Source organism: Oncorhynchus keta, chromosome 31, assembly GCF_023373465.1.
Source record: "Oncorhynchus keta strain PuntledgeMale-10-30-2019 chromosome 31, Oket_V2, whole genome shotgun sequence".
Lineage (NCBI taxonomy): Eukaryota > Metazoa > Chordata > Actinopteri > Salmoniformes > Salmonidae > Oncorhynchus > Oncorhynchus keta.
Window position 1 is genome coordinate 15,699,253 of NC_068451.1, and position 20,127 is coordinate 15,719,379.

The 20,127-nt window shown below is 42.8% G+C and overlaps 1 protein-coding gene across 1 annotated transcript in view; it reads right to left on the bottom strand.

Annotated features, from left to right (window-relative positions):
• Positions 1-1,390: 1,390 nt before the first annotated feature.
• LOC118364550 (aromatic-L-amino-acid decarboxylase-like) overlaps positions 1,391-20,127 on the bottom strand; it is a 29,509-nt gene continuing 10,772 nt past the window's right edge. The window contains exons 5-14 of the mRNA XM_035746179.2: positions 16,186-16,320; positions 13,312-13,461; positions 9,619-9,685; positions 9,353-9,447; positions 8,025-8,092; positions 6,708-6,784; positions 5,158-5,177; positions 4,459-4,557; positions 2,509-2,610; positions 1,391-2,171 (exon numbers count right to left, since the gene is read on the bottom strand). Of these exons, the coding sequence (XP_035602072.2) occupies positions 1,971-2,171; positions 2,509-2,610; positions 4,459-4,557; positions 5,158-5,177; positions 6,708-6,784; positions 8,025-8,092; positions 9,353-9,447; positions 9,619-9,685; positions 13,312-13,461; positions 16,186-16,320 (1,014 nt within the window). The 3' untranslated portion in view covers positions 1,391-1,970. The remainder of the gene's footprint in view (positions 2,172-2,508; positions 2,611-4,458; positions 4,558-5,157; positions 5,178-6,707; positions 6,785-8,024; positions 8,093-9,352; positions 9,448-9,618; positions 9,686-13,311; positions 13,462-16,185; positions 16,321-20,127) is intronic.

Sequence of the window (20,127 nt, forward strand, 5' to 3'; positions counted from 1 at the left end):
GATCAACTGAGACATTAACTGTTGTCTGTATATTTTATTCATGCAGGGCAAAAGCTTACAGTAAGTGGTTTAACTGATGCTCCCATAAGAGCTCTTATTTGTCTCATCATGTGTCTCATGGGTTATTATGATGTTCAGGACAAAACTGCTTATGCAACAGGGTTGGGGTCAATTCCCTTTCTATTCAGTCGATTAGGGAGTTAAACATTTTTGCTCAATGTTTCTCTATGAGAACATTTTGGAATTAGAATTTTAGTTTACTTTCAGAATTGACTGAATTGAAATGGGAATGGCCACAACTCTGATATAGGCTACCCGTTTATCTGGTATAAGATACCTGTGTCTCTTGTATAAGATACCTGTGTCTCTAGTATAAGATACCTATTTCTCTGGTATAAGATACCTGTGTCTCTGGTATAAGATACCTGTGTCTCTTGTATAAGATACCTGTGTCTCTTGTATAAGATACCTGTGTCTCTTGTATAAGATACCTGTGTCTCTGGTATAAGATACCTGTGTCTCTGGTATAAGATACCTGTGTCTCTTGTATAAGATACCTGTGTCTCTTGTATAAGATACCTGTGTCTCTGGTATAAGATACCTGTTTCTCTCTTTGGCAAAATCTCAACATGCTGTTAATTTATTTGGCTTCATGACAACAGTGAACAGCTCAAACCTTGTGGGATACTAACGGTTTCTATCTCTACTTACTGTATAATGGTGCCAAACCATACAATGTTTTCTGACTCTTAAATGTTTTGAATTGTGAACATGTATAATGTGCAATCTTGTTTTAGGGACCTACACTATCCCAATGTTTAAATCAATATGCCCCTAAGGGGATAAATAATGTTGTACTGAATTAAATACCTCTACTAATCACTCCACTAGAGCAGGTAAACACAGCTGAGTGACCAGAGCCTGGATAAACCTCAGGCTGGATAAAGCCCCACATACTAAGTCCTTGCCTGTATTTTTAGCATGCTGGCCTTTCTCTAAAGTGATTTGGATGAACAGTTGGTTGAGAAGGGACATGGCAGGGTAGGTGAGGGTGGAGAGGGGTTGTAGGAGCAGGTGGGGCATACACAGAGCCCTGAGGGGGGTGGTGCCCGTCTCTAGCCTGGCCTCTCTCATTTAGCATACTGGTGTGGAGTCAGAGCAGAACTCAGTCAGTCTGTTTTTACATAGAACACATGCTTGAGTATTGTCAGTAAACCCTACACTACAGTAACCTATGAGGCAAAACCTTAACATCTGGATATGATTTGCTTCACTCACATACGCACCTTTCATTTATTCACACTCACCAACACAAATTCACTGATTCACATACAACCACACATATACAGTGCCTTGCGAAAGTATTCGGCCCCCTTGAACTTTGCGACCTTTTGCCACATTTCAGGCTTCAAACATAAAGATATAAAACATAAAGATATAAAACTGAAATATCCAATAAATGTTGTTCCACTTCATGATTGTGTCCCACTTGTTGTTGATTCTTCACAAAAAAATACAGTTTTATATCTTTATGTTTGAAGCCTGAAATGTGGCAAAAGGTCGCAAAGTTCAAGGGGGCCGAATACTTTCGCAAGGCACTGTAAATACACACATGGGATGAGACAGCAAAGAGAAAGGGCTGTAGTTACAGTATGCTGATGATGTAAACACAGTGAGATCACAGGAGGTTGGTGCCACCTCAATTAGGGAGGATGGGCTCGTGGTAATGACTGGAGCGGAATCGGTGGAATGGTATCAAACACATGGTTTGATGCCATTCCAGTCGCTCCGTTTCAGCCATTATTATGAGCCGTCCTCCCTTCAGCAGCCTCCATTGACTGAGATTCAATATTTTATTTTATATTTTTTATATTTTATATTTTAATGAATGGACAGGGGGGGGACCTGATCCTAGACCTGCACTCTTACAGCTCCTGGTCCAAACCAGCCTGTCTAGTCAATGTGGATGGTCAGTGGGGCAGCTCTTGCATGACCTCTTCGGCCAGCTGTGTGATGAGTCGCCAGGCCTCGCGGATGTGACGTGACTCGGTAGTGCGGGCGCAGACGGCGAAGCGCAGCACAAACTGACCAGACAGCAGGCACGGCACCAGGTGGATCTTCCTGCCATTGTTGATCCTCTTCAGCAAGGTCTCGTTCACCTCGTTGGAGCCCTTTTAGGAGGAAAGGTAAGATAGTTTGCCTCCCAAATAGCATCCTATTCCCTATATAGTGCACCCTATTACCTATATATCCCATTGGGCTCTGTTAAAAAAAAAGTAGTGCAGTATATAGGGAATAGTGTGCCATTTAGGATGTAACAATAGTCAAATACTTAAAAAAAATATTTAAAAAATGTATGCCGGCAATGTGAACTAAAACTATACTATACCATAGACCTAACGATAAATAATTTGAGTCTTTTCCAGTCCAAAGATAGTTTCAGAACGTTTATGAACGTTTGATGATCATGTGCTGAACTAACATTCACAGTTGGCTGAATTGTCTTACCTTTAGTCTAAAGCAGACCAGCCCCAAGACAACGTCTGCGCTGATCTCAAAGCGCTGGTCAGCGCGAACCAGGCTCTCTAACTCTTTGGCCAACTCCACATGCTGTGAAGGCAGAGAGACAGTCATTCATTCATACTCAGACAGCCTTCCACTGAAGTCTGAGGTGGTGCTGATGGAAATGCATTAAGGTGAACTTCTTGATATGCACACTAGGTGGCACCCTAGTATCTTAATTTGAATTAATTATTTTTCCTATAGGGTGGTGTCCTTACAGCAGCTAGCTAGCTGGCTGTTGTAATATACCTTCAGCAAATGCTGAAACCATAAATTGTAGCTACATTGTCTTTCATGTTCATTTACCCTGGAGAAAGGCTCCATTCTCAATCAAAGGGTTAATGTGATGACAACTGTTAGACATATGAAAATACTAGAAGAACATTAAAGCACACAGCCCTATCCATACAACTCCCTGAATCGAAAAGAAAATGCATTGTTGTTTAGTATGCCCATGGAACCAGATATATCTCAGTCGTAGTACGGAAATTAAAAGCACAAGCTCTTTGACAATGAATCTAGTCATAGAAAGGTCAGTATTAGCCCAAAGGCTGGCAGATTGTGACTGTCCAAAGATGATCTACAGTATGCAGCCGGCTATATATTTGTATCCCCGTGGACCGGTTAGTACATAAAACAATCTCCATTCAGGCTGCAAAGGCATCGATTTCCTTTTTAACTTGATTTAGTGGCAACAAAATGGTGGCTAATGCTACTTCCTGACATTGCGTACAGCGTTCAGACCAATGGTAAACAACAGTAGGCTGCAACCTGATTGGCTGAACGCGATACACAACATCCGGGAATTGCAATTTGCCACTAGCATGGTGGTGGGAAACGGTGTTTCATAAAGTAAGTATGCTTATATCCCCCGTTGTTTTATGTCTTCTCAACATTATATCAAGTTAAGAAGCAAATTGATGCCTTTGCAGCCTGAATGGAGAATGTTTTATGTACGAACCAGTCCACAGGGGATACGAATGTATAGCCGGTTGCATAGATTCCCTTCGGATGATAAAATGAAACAACTCAATATCGCCATCTGCCGGCCTTTGGGCTAGGTCAGTATGTACTTTTATGTTTGTACAAAGAAGCCCGGAAATCTGAAGAAAATAACCATGAAATAGTCGTCAAACTGTCCGACCTTCCTTGGAGGGAAACCTCCAAGCTAAATACCATGTCCTATTCCAGCTCACCCTGTTCAAACTCTTATTCACCACAGGATCAAACATGTCATTCATTCACTAATCTGTGTGTGGCATTAAATGCTTCATGAGAATTGAAACGTGTATCATTGCATGTAATCACAATTACACAGTAGTACATCATGATGTACAGTATTTGTAACCAAAGTCTGAGTGAGAACAGCCAGGACAGGACTATTAGTAATAACTCCAATGCCAACTCAGCCATTAATGAGGCCAAAACTCTGGTCCTAACTGTGATTATTAGCTGACCACTACACTTCCTCATTCCCAGCCAGTAGGTCACCACCACTATGAGGTTTAATGGTCCGTGTGTGTCCACTATAATTAATTTACTGTTTGTATGTCTATTCAGAAACTGGATGCTGCTGTACCAAGAGGACCCATACAGAGACATTTCTATGTAATATGACCTACAGTAGTCAATGGTCAACTTGTTGAATAGCACTGTTTTGTAAAAAGACAACTGTAGCCTACATATGATTGATTACAAACATGCTTTACTGGAGTTGTTCTATCTAATATAGACAGTAGATGAATGCAGTATGCCTCAGTGTATGGCTAGAGGCCTTATGTGTTGCTGCTGCTGCTTCATTTACTGATAGAACTAGATAGACACAGACCAGGCTGATTTGATTGACAGACAGAGGAAGGGAAGGGAACCAAAGCTGTTTCTCTGCTTTGCTGTTACCTTACGGATGTAGTCCTGAAGGCCTTTGAGCCCATACATCCGGAACACAAACCACATCTTGAGAGAGCGGAACCTTCGGCCCAGTGGAATCTGCCAGTGCTGTGAGGTAGGGTGAGGTGGAGGGGGAGAGAGGGTGAGGTAGGGGGAGGTAGGGGGAGGTAGAGGGGGAGAGAGGGTGAGGTAGGGGGAGGTAGAGGGGGAGAGAGAGTGAGGTAGGGGGAGGTAGAGGGGGAGAGAGGGTGAGGTAGGGGGAGGTAGAGGGGGAGAGAGAGTGAGGTAGGGGGAGGTAGAGGGGAGATAGGGGGAGGTAGAGGGGAGAGAGGGTGAGGTAGGGGAAGGTAGAGGGGGAGAGAGGGTGAGGTAGGGGGAGGGAGGGTGAGGTAGGGTGAGGTAGAGGGGAGAGAGGGTGAGGTAGGGGAGGTAGAGGGGAGAGAGAGGGGGAGGTAGAGGGGGAGAGAGGGTGAGGTAGAGGGGGAGAGAGGGTGAGGTAGAGGGGAGAGGGTGAGGTAGAGGGGAGATAGGGTGAGGTAGTGTGATATTATTATTATTATTATTAGGTAGAGGGGAGAGAGGGTGAGGCAGAGGGGGATAAGTGGGTTAGGGTTAGTGGAGAGAACAGAATGGACTCCTCTGATATGACATCCGGCGTCACGCTTCCACAGACAGAATATAATGATAATAGATAACCATTCAGCTTACCCTGTAATCTGTGACCAGCCCTGTAAATAAACAGATGAGTAATTATACTATTAGCAATTCACAGCCAACATTTGAATTCACTGTAGTCCATCACTTATAGTGTGTGTCTATACCATAGTTATTAGCATATTATGGAATGTTGTTACCATCGCTGAGCTCTCTCTCTCTCTCTCTCTCTCTCTCTCTCTCTCTCTCTCTCTCTCTCTCTCTCTCTCTCTCTCTCTCTCTCTCTCTCTCTCTCTCTCTCTCTCTCTCTCTCTCTCTCTCTCTCTCTCTCTCTCTCTCTCTCTCTCTCTCTCTCTCTCTCTCTCTCTCTCTCTCTCTCTCTCTCTCTCTCTCTCTCTCTCATCTCTCTCTCTCTCATAATGTCATATTGTAACGATGGGTTAACGATGTGCAAATACTTAAAGTACAAAAGGGAAAAAATATAGATATGACTTTCTATCTATCTCTCTCTCTCTCTCTCTCTCTCTCTCTCTCTCAATTCAATTAAATCCAAGGGCTTTATTGGCATGGAAAACAGATTTTAACATTGCCAGATCAAGTCTCTCTCTCTCGCTCTCTCGCTCTCTCTCTCATTGCCTCCACATACAGTAGAAAAGCCCTGTTGCAGTGGCAATAACCTGTAATTTCATTGAGCTGGGGGAGCTGGGGGAGCAGTGGCCTTACTGTGAGCAGCCTTCCTCTGTGAGGAGAGGTTGGCCAGTCTTTTGTCTTTCTGTCAGTCCAATTAAGGAGGAGGCTTCAGGCACAGCTGCAGCCTGCCAGAGGCAGACTCTTGTGCTGTGTAACTGTGTCCCAAATGGCATCGTATTCCCTACATAGTGCACTATGTAGGGCACTATCTAAGGAATAGGGTTCCAATTGGGACACAGTCTACATCTGCATCTAAGATGGGTGACACTCTGTCACTGGCTAACACTGGCAGGCAGCGATGCAGCAGGACCATTAGTGGTTGGGAGGACGTGAGGGACATCGGTAATTGTTTTAGAGTGACATATTGTGTAAGGCGTGTTATTAGGAGAGCGTTTGGACGCTTTATTGTATTAGCTCTCTAACACAAGCACACACAAACATACAGTGCAACTAGTACATGAACACATTCACACACACACGTTTGTACACACACACGTTTGCACACACACACACGTTTGCACACACACACACACACTTGGGCATATTCACACACGTTTCCACGCGTACACACACACTTCCTAGCCATATAAAACATGGGGCTATGGTGGTGAGTATTAGTTTATCCACCTTGGGTTTATTAGCAAGCCTAAAGCCAGCAGGATTGTGAGGTGAGTAAGCCGACAGACCCTCAGATCCATGATGCGATGTACTGGGCTCTCACACTAACACCATTCACATCCCATTACATTACAGGGACTCCAGACATCATCTGCACTTGATCAAATTAAACCAGTATACTGTAAATAGGCTGATGAGACTATTGCTAGATTTACCACATTTAAACCTAATAGATTGGAAATAACACAAAAAAAGGTGATGTCAATACAGACTATTGTCAGTGCAAAAATATCTACCTGACTCTTGATGATCATGTTTCAGGTATAGAGGATCCATCTTGAAGGCCCCAATGAGATCAGATCTTTTCCTCACCCTATGGACAGACACTGAAACACTTAAACTCTGTTACCCTCTTAGAGCTCCCACAGAAAACAGAAGGGAAGGCTAAAGGGCAAGGCTTTTTAAGAAAAGCACAGAAAACGGCTCCCCACATACAAAAGCTGTTCAGTGCTACATTAAGTCTTACAAAAGACACACATTACTGAAGTCATTTATCATCTCTATTTCATTGACGTATATTCTCTTTTTGTTAACGTATATTGAACAATAAAGTATTGTATTGTAAAGTGACAATGGTCTAATGGAACACCCTACAGTGGATGACACGGCAGCAGGCAGCAGACATAATGTTGACAATGACTTGGCACAACTTGTGCTCTAGATTTGGTCTCTGAGAATGAGTTGAAAGAATTCTGTTTTCGCAATCAGTTGAGCATGAAATAAGGAAGTAAGATTATAAGTGAGACCAGGGTCTCTCAGTTACACATTCTCCTGCCGTATTGTTACAAACTGTTATAAACCAATAATACCACACTACTATTCATAAACTGAGATGCTACTTGACCTTTTTTTCCCCAGTTATTAAAATACACTATAGCGTCATAAAAAAAGAAGCAGACAGCTATTTCTGAGCAGACTATACAAGTCTCTCCTTACATAAGTCATTTCCTTTGTGAACTGACTTTGTTAACTGACTTTGTTAACTGACTTTGTTAACTGACACCTCGCCGGGGATGGAGGAGGGCATTGAGCGTTCTATCAACAAGAAATGTTGGGGTTGTTTGTGGGGTGATGAGAGAGAGGGCAGATGGGATGCCTATTCCCACCCACTCTGTTTAAAGAATGCTTTAGGTGTCTAGATAGTACTTCTGGAGGTGACTTTGTTATGACGGCCCATTGTAGAGTAGTGTAGTCAATAGCCACAATAGCAACAGTGTAACTAAGGATGGGGAGAATAGATTTTAGGTTATAGACACGTATACAGTTGCACAGTGTCGTGCTGAGCTCACAAGGCAGTTTAGATTTGAATCAATATTAAAAACCATGTTGAAGCTGCTCCCCTCTCCCCATAGAACAGAAAAGATGGGAAAAATGTTGGGAAAAATGTATATATCAATATTATACAAATAAAGATTTTACTTAAGGAAATATGTTTTTATTTAAATGACCAGCAGGGAATTGTACAGACTGTCCCCCCGGTCAGATAAAACAACCTGTTCATTAATAAAACAATGTTTCTACAAAGGCTGACTGTCAATCACTTGATAACTTACCACATTGTAGAGCAGTCAAAGTTGACTAACAACCATTTGTGTGGGTTGAAATTGAATGAGTCTGCAAACTGAAAGAGATAAAAGAGTCAGCCATTCAAATCAGCTGATTTCGATGCAAGTGTACAGGTCACCCTCATAATACACAAGCCATTTATTTTCCATTTCACTGTAGGAAAACAGTAGTCTTATAATATATTTGACTTGTCAAAGCCCCTTGTTGCCATCACTAGGTTTGCACTGACTGCAGCTGGCTTACCAACACAACAGATAACATATTTCACTAGGATGGCTCCAAATATATGGTGTACGCAGCATATCTAACACCTAGGCAACCTTTATTTGAAATGCTAAATAGAGCATCTTGCACAATAACTCTATTGTCACCACCTTGATTCCTCAAAGAGAGAAATCTCCAGTCTCATCTACTTGCTCTCTATCGCTGCTTTTCTAATATCCTTCCCATCTGCCTTCACAGACGCAATAAAAGCAGACAGCAATAGGAGACAATATCAATCAGAGGGGCTCGTGCCCAGTTGTTACCATGCTGACAGATGCAGGAGCCTGCCTATCACTCATATCCTAGCAACCAGCCTCAGCTGCAGAGGGAGCCGGTGTGCCTGACTGCCTGTCTTTCAGGTGTGTGAGTGTGTGCACGCGTGTGTGTGTGTGTGTGTGTGTGTGTGTGTGTGTGTGTGTGTGTGTGTGTGTGTGTGTGTGTGTGTGTGTGTGTGTGTGTGTGTGTGTGTGTGTGTGTGTGTGTGTGTGTGTGTGTGTGTGTGTGTGTGTGCCGCCTCCTCTACTACATCCCTGCCCCCACCCCCAACCCCAACATTGTTTGAACTTGTGTCGCTAATAAACAGTGATATTTCTTGGACGAGGAGAGCAGCAGGGTTTTATCTAAAGGTCTGATGATGCCTGAGGAAATTACTTTAGCCTTATCTATGCTCTCAGTGTGTCTCTCCACTCGGCTTCGCTCGGCTGGAGAGACGCATGCTGTTCAAAAGGCCAACGGATGCTCTTCTAATTTCCTACCATTTTTTGGGCATATTACTCATTCTAGCACACTTCCCTCTTGACAGTTAAATTAAGTTATTATCAAACACAAATTATAATGGGTGTAAATACAAGTATGTTCACTGACAATTTAACTGGAATTGTGTGTGTGTGTGTGTGTGTGTGTGTGTGTGTGTGTGTGTGTGTGTGTGTGTGTGTGTGTGTGTGTGTGTGTGTGTGTGTGTGTGTGTGTGTGTGTGTGTGTGTGTGTGTGTGTGTGTGTGTGTGTGTGTGTGTGTGTGTGTGTGTGTGTGTATTTGTGGCTGGTTTCTAACCTCAATGCCGTTCAAAAGGGGTCTGAATTCAGGACAAATAAAGGAACTCCCAGCATATGCAGCATCAATGTGCATCCAGATTTTCTCTGCATTACCTGAGACAAAAATACAAATGTGTAGAACCAGTAGGACAGAAACATACAGAGCTGGTCCTGAGACATGGCTGTACAGTAGATTCCTATGTCTTTATCAGTCTACAACCACATGTCAGTGCTAATAGACAGCCTTTAGGAGTGTGTTAATAATGCTTTGAGAATCATACTTACATATGGGCCCAAGTTCAGTAATGTGATCAAATGCACACGAGGGAGTGGTCCCAAGAGTAGCACAGAACTAAATGAAAGGACAAAAATCAACAACTCATAAAGTCACATCTTCATGACAACAATGAGTGAGGTGTACTGTATTATGATGGTCTTACAAAGGGCTCTAGCATAACTGAAAATATGCCATAATACATGAACGATATGATAATCATACCTGCAATTTCCTCCTCTAAAGACAGCCATAGAAAGAGATTTGTCCATTCACATAAACACTGTGATTAGGACATCTTTGTCCATTGGGAGACAGACTAGGCCAGTATAGTAATCATTTATAGATACTGATCTCCTGCCGTTTATCATGGGTTAACAAGATCCAGTTTCATTTGGTTTGGCAGAGGAGGCGATTACAATTAACAGTTCATGCTATTTAGGCCTCAGGACATGATACACACAGACAGTAGTGGACGGGGAGAGGAAGATGAACGGTGAATTACATCTTTCTCCCAACTTTTGCCACTGTGAGTCTATGTGTGGGTTCTAGGGCTAGACTGTTGTTTCAATACGCATGTTCTTTCTGGAAATATACAGTACATTACATTATATTCATAAGAGTGTGTTTGTGGACTGCATTGGACTATTGGTTATTTCTGTTTGACTATTGACTATTGTCTGGACAGTTGATTGTGGCATTTTCTTTATAATAAGGGGGAAATGAATGTGTCCATTCTAAGTGACAATCTGCCGCCTCAAAGCTTGTCCATCTAAATGGACGTGTGTTCTGTTCTTACATAGAAGGGGATGAGTGTGTTCTGTTCTTACATAGAAGGGGATGAGTGTGTTCTGTTCTTACATAGAAGGGGATGAGTGTGTTCTGTTCTTACATAGAAGGGGATGAGTGTGTTCTGTTCTTACATACAGTGCCTTGCAAAACAATTCACCCCCTTGGCGTTTTTTCCTATCATTACAACCTGTAATTTAAATGGATTTTTTATTTGGTTTTCATGGATATACACAAAATAGTCCAAATTGGTGAAGTGAAAATAAAAATAAAAACTTGTTTCCAAAAATTATTTAAAAAATTATAAACGGCAAAGTGGTGTGTTCATATGTATTCACCCCCTTTGCTATGAAGCCCCTAAATAAGATCTGGTGCAACCAATTACCTTCAGAAGTCACATAATTAGTAAAATAAAGTCCACCTGTGTGCAATCTAAGTGTCACATGATCTGTCACATGATCTCAGTATATATACACACCTGTTTTGAAAGGCACCAGAGTCGAAGCAAGGGGCGCCACCAAGCAAACGGCACTATGAAGACCAAGAAGCTCTCCAAACAGGTCAGGGACAAGCTTGCGGAGATGTACATATCAGGGTTGGGTTACAAAAAAAAAAAATCTGAAACTTTGAACATCCCACAGAGCACCATTATGTTTTTCCATCGGCAGGGACTGGGAAACTGGTCAGAATTGAAGGAATGATGGATGGCACTAAATACAGGGAAATTCTTGAGGGAAACCTGTTTCAGTCTTCCAGAGATTTGAGACTGGTACGGAGGTTAATCTTCCAGCAGGACAATGACCCTAAGCATACTGCTAAAGCAACACTCAAGTGGTTTAATGGGAAACATTTAAATGTCTTGGAATGGACCAGACCTCAATCCAATTGAGAATCTGTGGTATGACTTAAAGATTGCTGTATATCAGCGGAACCCATCCAACTTGAAGGAGCTGGAGCAGTTTTGCCTTGAATAATATCCCAGTGGCTAGATGTGCCAAGCTTATAGAGACATATCCCAAGAGTCTTGCAGCTGTAATTGCTGCAAAAGGTGGCTCTACAAAGTATTGACTTTGGGGGGGTGAATAGTTATGCACGCTCAAGTTCTGTTTTTTTGGTCTTATTTCTTGTTTGTTTCACAATAAAAATCTTCAAAGTAGGCATGTTGTGTAAATCAAAATGATTACAAACCCCCTAAAAATACATTTAAGACCCCTTTTTTTCAATTTTCGCCTAAATGACATACCCAAATCTAACTGCAAGGATATTTTTTATATATATTTATTTTACCTTTATTTTAGTAGGCAAGTCAGTTCAGAACAAACTCTTATTTTCAATGAGGCCTAGGAACAGTGGGTTAACTGCCTGCTCAGGGACAGAATGACAGATTTGTACCTTGTCCGCTCGGGGATTTGAACTTGCAACCTTCCGGTTACTAGTCCAACGCTCTAACCACTAGGCTACCACTAGGCTATATAATACAATAGATCTGGTAGAAGAAAATACAAATAAAAAAACCAACCAATCTTTTTCTACCACCATATTTGAAATGCAAAAGAAAAGTCATAGTTCTAGCCATCACTTGGGTTGTAATTCCGATGGTGTCCACAAGATGGCAGCAGTGTGTGTGCAAAATTTCAGACGGATAACTTGAAGAATGAGCGAACTTCATGACATTGTGTGAAGTCCCCAGGTACATTTGGGAAAATCATGAAGGAGACATTCGCATTCATATTCCATTTTCAGCAAGAATATCGCCAAATCTGTATATTTGGACTTTGATTTAGCTTTCCAAGTATTAGTATCCATATTATAAGTTCAAAACAACCAGTTTTCATAACTTCATAACTCTGAATATCCTTATAATTTTTGTCCAAAATGAAAAGGCATGCTGTCGTACAAGGTTAGTAGCTACATTTTACAACATATATATGGATACTCCCGTAAAGCCCAGCTCATTGGATATCTAACTAACTTTGTTTGACCCTGATTGGTGTTTATTTGACAAAGATACAGTCGTTCAAGTGATGGCCACCCACGTCATCGGCGTGCCAAGAAGGCATCGCTCTCTGATAGGATATACTACACCCCTAATGAAATAGTGAAGTCTTGTTACCTTCTAGGATCTCTGCGGAATAGATACGAATGTGACTTGACTCGTTGAAACAACGTTTAGGGTGAGATTTTCACAAACTCCTTTGCAAATTGAACGAGTGGAAATACAAAATCGATCGCGCATGCTATATGAACCTTTTTAGAATATGAAAAAGGATTTTATCTAACAAAACAACACTTCATGTTATCTTTGGGACCATTTGGATGATAAATCAGAGCAAGATTTCAGAATGTAAGTACACATTTCACCTTCAGAGATGAATTTATCAATCCTATCACGGTGAAAAATATGTTTTGTTGTTAGGAACACTCCTCAAACAATAGCATGGCATTTTTTCAAAGTAATAGCTACTGTAAATTGGACAGTGCTGTTATATTAACAAGAATTTAAGCTTTCAGCCGATATAAGACATTTGTTGTTTCTCTACAATCTGGATCTTGACATAATGCGCTGCATGATTTCCAACTGTCCCATTGACGGGAACGCTGATTGAGTTTGAGCTTAAATGTATTATATTTTTACAGGGACAGTGCACATTAATCAATGTTTCAGTAAAAGTGCCAGGAGGAGAACAGAACAGGAGGAGCCCCAGTATTGACCCTTGGGGCACGCCCACATCATAGCCAAGAGTGGGCGACAGCTCACTGACACATTGAGTTCTGCCTTCAAGGTATGATTTCTGCCTTCAAGGATCCTTAAGAAGTTTTAAATTTAAGGCAGCAAAATAGGAAATATGCCAAGGGGTTGAATACTTTCGCAAGCCACTGTACTGTAGAATGAGATGAGTGTGTTCTGTTCTTACGTAGAAGGGGATGAGTCCTGCAGCCTTGTCTTCCTGTATCATTCTCCGGAGGGTCTCTCCCTGGACAGCGTACTTGTCGGACTGCTCCGTTGGAATCTTCTTCATCCTCACTCCGGCAAACATACCTGCTCGTTCCACCGAGCAATGAGCCTGTTCAAAGAGAGTAGAGTAGAGTTAACACAAGTGACTTCAAGATAGCCAACTATGTCACAACCCAAAAAGACTAGATGATATACATGTAGATCACTTCAAGAAATTGAACAACGTCAGACCAAAGAGAGTAGAGCTCCTAAGATAGCCAACAACATCACAAAGAGAAATAATGATTTTGGTGACTTAAAGACAGCCAACATCGTCACGGCAACCAGATTTAAGCAAGATCATGATAATAGGTTATTTTACAGTATTCTAAATTATCATTCTATCTCGGCACATAGTACTCTACATTTGGCCAAAGATTAAATAATGTTTGTAGTCCGTCCATCATGTAAGATGTTAAAGTACCAGTTGTACTGTGTAACGTCACGGCTATTTTCCTCTTCCCCATAAAGGCCAGTGTTGTCCTAGGGGCAGAGCAATAATCTAATCCCATCCTGCTCAGGTCAACAGAGCAGAGCTAGCATGACTGTGCTGCCTGACAAACAGACCCATATAACAAGAAAGGCTTACCAAGAAAAACTTCCAAAATTACTAATTCAAGTCAGAAAGGAGTTGGAGAAAGCTACAAAAAAAGCAGAGATGTATTTATTTTAGCTCACTTTAATTCATTGTACAGGATGTAAAAAGGGGATGTCTCCCTCAGTGACCTGACCATTTATAGCCCAGTGGCCCTTTGAAACAAAAGAATATAGGGGTCTCCCGAGTGGGGCAGCAGTCTAAGGCACTGCACCATTTGGAGGTTTCGGCCAGTGGGGCTTTACTTGGCTCATCGCGCTTTAGTGACTCCTTGTGGCAGACCAGGTGCCTGCGGGCTGACCCCGGTCACCAGTTCAACAATGTTTCTTCTGACACATTGGTGTGGCTGGCTTCCAGGTTAAGCTGGTGAGTGTTAAGGAGCGCGGTTAGGCGGGTCATGTTTCGGAGGATACATGACTCCACCATCGCCTCTCGCGAGCCCATTGGGGGGTTGCAGACAAGATCGAATATTGGGGAGAAAAAGGGGGTAAAAAATATATATACAAAAAATAAATAATAATAATAATAAATAAACTAAATAATACTAATAATAATGTGCATTTGAGCATGTACAGTATGTGACATTTGTAGTGCTACAATTAATGAAACTTTGATTAACGAGACATTATTTATCTTATCATTTGTATTATTTTGTACTAGAATACATATTATCATTATTTGCCATTGTTGAGTCTCAATGGGCCACTAGGCTATACATAAGTGCAATGGTCAGGTCACTGAAGGAGACGTCATCGTCCGGGCTCTGGCTGGGCCACTCAAGGACATTCAAAAACTTGTCACGAAGCCACTCCTCCGTTAGGAGTTGTTGTCCTGTTGGAAGGTGAACCTTCGCCCCAGTCTGAGGTCCTGAGCGCTTTGGAGCAGGTTTTCATCAAGGATCTCTCTGTACTTTGCTCTGTAAATCTTTCCCTCAATTCAGACTAGTCTCCGAATCCCTGCCATTGAAAAACATTCCCACAGCATTTTGCTGCCACCACCATGCTTCACTGTAGGGATGGTATTGGCCAGGTGATGAGCAGTGCCTGGTTTCCTCCAAACTTGACGCTTGGCATTCAGACCAAAGGTGAATACAAAGAGTTCAATCTTGGTTTCATCAGACCAGAGAATTTTGTTTCTCATGGTCTGAGAGTCTTTAGGTGTTTTTTGGCAAACTCCAAGGGTCTTGTGCCTTACTGAGGAGTGGCTTCTGTCTGGCCACTCTACCATAAACGCCTGATTGGTGGAGTGCTGCAGAGATGGTTGTCCTTCTGGAAGGTTCTCCCATCTCCACAGAGGAACTCTGGAGCTCTGTCAGAGTGACCATCGGGTTCTTGGTCACCTCCCTGACCTAGGCCCTTCTCCCCTGATTGCTCAGTTTGGCCGGGTGGCCAGCTCTAGGAAGAGTCTTGGTGGTTCCAAACTTCTTACATTTAAGAATGACCGAGGCCACAGTGTTCTTGGGGATTTTCAATGCTGCAGACATTTTTTGGTACCCTTTCCTAGATGTGTGCCTCGACACAATCCTGTCTCGGAGCTCTACAGACAATTAATTCAACCCCATGACTAAGTTTTTGCTCTGACATGCACTGTCAACTGTTGGACTTTATATAGACAGGTGTGTGCCTTTCCAAATCATGTCCAATCAATTGAATTTACCACAGGTGAATTCCAATCAAGCTGTAGAAACCTCTCAACCTCTCAATTTAAAGTCTCATAGCAAAGGATCTGAATACTTATGTAAATACGTATTTTTTTTATATATATACTGTATATACACATTGCAAACATTTCTAAAAATATGTTCTTGCGTTGTCATTATGGGTTATTATGTGTAGATTGATGAGGGAAACATTTTATTTAATCAATTTTAGAACAAGGCTTTATGTAACAAAATGTGGAAAAGTGAGGGTGTCTGAATACGTTCCTAATGCAGTGTATATCATATTTTAAACAATAGATAAAGAGGAACTAATACCCAAAATTATAACGATAAAAAACAAACATTTGTTTTTTTATTTTGTGAATTATTCCCTCTTTATCTATTGGTTAATAACCAATAGATACATTAGAAGTCCAAAACGCACCTGCATTACGGTGGGTCTGATTGGGTTAAAGTGCTCTAAAGTACTCATCTAGTTTTGTGGCCTGACCTGTTCAGGGTAGGAGTAGGATTAATAAGAGCATGAGTAGAAACCTGACCTGGTCGGAGGAGTAGGCCACCAGTTTGGAGGTAATGCCAGTCTCTGGACGCTGTGGGTCACTGGCCAGGATCATTCTGACCGCCCTGGAGCGGGCAGCTAGGAGAGCCACCAGAGTCGCCTCACTGGCCGTACCCTACAGAAAGACAGACGAATGTAAGTGGGGTGACTTTCAATGACTTCAGTCAAACCAGTAGGCCTTGCAACATATACCTCATCTGGTGTCTTTGGGAGGGTCAAGACAAACTGTCTTGGGAAGTCTGGTTAGATCAGATACCCAGTGCAAAATGTTTTATAAAACACGTACTTTACATGTAAAATCTGCTCCATACAAACCTGATGGTTTTCAAAGAACTCTTGTTCTTTGCTGAGGCTATTCATATGCACAGCCACTAAGCATCATCAATGCCTATTGAGTCAGCTTGTTGTGTTGTTAGAATATCCTTTGATCCTATCTGCTAGCCTGCCTGTTAACAATAATGTCCACACCTTAATGACTGAAAATAACTGATATGTCTCAGACACCCACAACTCATTTGTTCAACTATTATTTAGGAAATTGTATGCGACACAACAAATGTTCAGATTGCAAATATCGAGCATGACTCCTGAACTAATGGAAATATCAAGTTAGATCACATAAATCAATCCATCCTGAGTTTTACAATGGTGTGATGTGGCGCTCTGGCTGTGGTTTCAGGAAGGAGGCGGCCGATAAGTTGGCGTGGTGTAAAACTCAGGATGAGGGTGTTTAGTCGATTAACAGGGAGTAAATAATAAAGCCGTCAAAAATATACACTAAAGCTGCGCTGTCAAATAACCTAAACCAGACCTCAATCATGCCTGCATGGGTCTTCCGAGTGGCGCAGCGGTCTAAGACATTTCATCTCAGTAAAAGAGGCATCACTACAGTCCCTGGTTTGAATCCAGGCTGTATCACATCCGGCTGTGATTGGGAGTCCGGCGTGCACAATTAGCCCAGCGTCGTCCAGGTTTTCGGCCGGGGTAGGTCGAACCTAGTCGAACATTGTAAATAAGAATTTGTTCTTAACTGACTTACCTAGTTAAATAAAGGTTGCATCCTGACCTTAACCCTGTCTAGTAGATGAATGACAGATATTAAATAGCGATCATTAATCAACATGTTTCATAAAAAGGGCCTCTACATGAACATGGGCTCCAAATCATTATGACCATCTTCAGGTAAAGTATTTGACATTACATACTGTAATTAGGCTATACACGTTTAAATAATATTGTAGAACCATGCCTAAAGCATTAAAAACCCAGGATACATGTTTCTCTCCCCAATGGTATTTAGCAACATTGCATTACCCAACACCACAAGATAATTGGCACTCCCAAACGCAGCTTCAGACCCCCAACCTGAGCATGGTCAAAAGGAACAAACAATTCACCTCTTCAAATTCAAGGATTAAAGTAATTGTCCAGTGAAAATCTCCCTTTTAAAAGTTCAGATTCTGTTAACTTATACCCAAATGTTGTTGATCCTATACTTGTATTTGTGGCCAAAGCAGGAATTGGAGAAAAAACTCCACCTCAAACTTGTATCACAAAGAGACCGTTTAAAAATGTTTGCTATTTCCTCATAGAAGATGATATCATCCTCCTGAGAAGGATGAGCTGGCAAATCAAATCAAATTTTATTTATCACATGCGCCAAATAAATGCTTACTTGTAATCCCTGTAATTATCTATGCATGTAATGACCATGCATAGATAATAAACAGAAAGTAAAAGAAGTGGGACAATGGGTGGCCGTCAATGCAAATCGTCCGAGTAGCCATTTGATTAGCTGTTCAGGGGTAGAAGCTGTTGGACCAAAGAAACTCGTTGGTGTTGTGGACACCAAGGAACTTGAAGCTCTCAACCTGCTCTCAATCCACTACATCCCCGTCGATGAGAATGGGGGTGTGCTCGGCCCTCCTTTTCCTGTAGTCCACGATCATCTCCTTTGTCTTGATCACGTTGAGGGAGAGGTTGTTATCACTGCCAGGCCTCTGACCTCCTCCCTATAGGCTGTCTCATTGTTGTCGGTGATCAGGCCTACCAATGTTGTGTCGTCGGCAAACTTAATGATGGCGTATTGGAGTCGTGCTTCGCCATGCAGTCATGAGTGAACAGGGAGTACAGGAGGGGACTGAGCAGCGTGACAGATGTGTTGTTACCTAACCTTACCACCTAGGGGAAGCCCGTCAGGAAGTCTAGAATCCAGTTGCAAAAGGAGGTGTTTAGTACCATGGTCCTTAGCACAGTGATGAGCTTTGAGGGCACGCTGTGTTGAACACTGAGCTGTAGTCAATGAATAGCACTCTCATATTGGGCATTCCTTTTTTTCCATGTGGGAAAGGGCAGTGTTAAGTGTAATATAAATGGTTTCATCTGTGGATCTGTTGGTGCGGTATGTAAATTGCAGTGGGTCTAGGGTTTCTGGGATAATGACCAGCCTTTCAAAGCACTTCATGGTTACAGACATGAGTGCTACAGGTCGTCATTCGGGCAGGTTACCTTGGTGTTCTTGGACACAGAGACTATGGTGGTCTGCTTGAAACATGTAGGTATTACAGACTCGGTTAGGGACAGGTTGAAAATGTCAGTGAAGACACTTGCCAGTTGGTCAGCGCATGCTCAGAGTGCACGTCCTGGTTATCCGTCTGGCACTGTGGCCTTGTAAATGTTGACCTGTTTAAAGGTCTTACTCACATTGGCTACGCAGAGTGTGGTCACATAGTCGTCTGGAACAGTTGGTGCTCTCATGCATGCTTCAGTGTTGCTTTTCCCTCGAAGCGTACAGGGATGTCATTAAGCCCATCTGGTAGGCCTGTGTCATTGGGCAGCTCGTAGCTGTGCTTCCCTTCGTAGTCCGTAATAGTTTGCAAGTCCTGCCATATCCGACGAGCGTTGGAGCTGGTGTAGTAGGATTCAATCTTAGTCCTGTATTGACGCTTTGCCTGTTTGATGGTTTGTCGGAGGGCATAGTGTGATTTCCTATAAGCGTCCGGGTTAGAGCCCTCTCCTTGAAAGCGCCAGCTCTAACCTTTAGCTCAGTGCGGATGTTGCATGTAATCCGTAGCTTCTGGTTGGGGTATGTACGTACGGTCACTGTGGGGACGACGTCGTCGAAGCACTTATTGATGAAGCCAGTGACTGATGTGGTGTACTCCTCAATGCCATCGGAAGAATCCCGGAACATATTATAGTCTGTGCTAGCAAAACAGTCCCGTAGCTTAGCATCTGCGTCATCTGACCCTACGTATTGATCGAGTCACTGGTACTTCCTGCTTTAGTTTTAGCTTGTAAGCAGGAATCAGGAGGATAGAGTTATGGTCAGATTTGCCAAATGGAGCGCGAGGGAGAGCTTTGTACTCGTCTCTGTGTGTGGAGTAAAGGTGGTCTAGAGTTTTTTTCCTGGCTAGCACATCTAACATGCTGGTAGACAGATATTGGAGGGGCAATCAACAAAGTAATGGAGTCCAGGTGAGTCCAAAGAAGTGCTGATGCGCGTAACGATGGTGACACGTGTGTGTAATGACAGGCAGCCTGGCACCCTCGAGCCCCAGGGAGGAGGAGCGGGAGCAGGCATTACAGGACCCCCCCCTCCCCCCCCAGTGGCACCACCCGGCATCTCACCTGGGGGAGCCTGTCGGGCCGGCCAAGGCATGGGAGCCAGACAAGCCGGCTGAGGCATGGGAGCCCGATGAGCAGGCTGAGGCGTGTGAGCCCGATGAGCCGGCTGAAGCATAGGAGCCCGAAGAGCCGACTGAGTCATGATGTGGGGTGTGAGAGCCTGCCGAGCCAACCGAGGCAAGGAAACGTCTTGAGCCAGATAAGGTGTGGAAGCTTGACCAGCCAGCTGAGGCACCACCGGATGCTTTGGCAGCGGCACCCGGACCTGATGTCACCAACCAAAACAACAACAAAA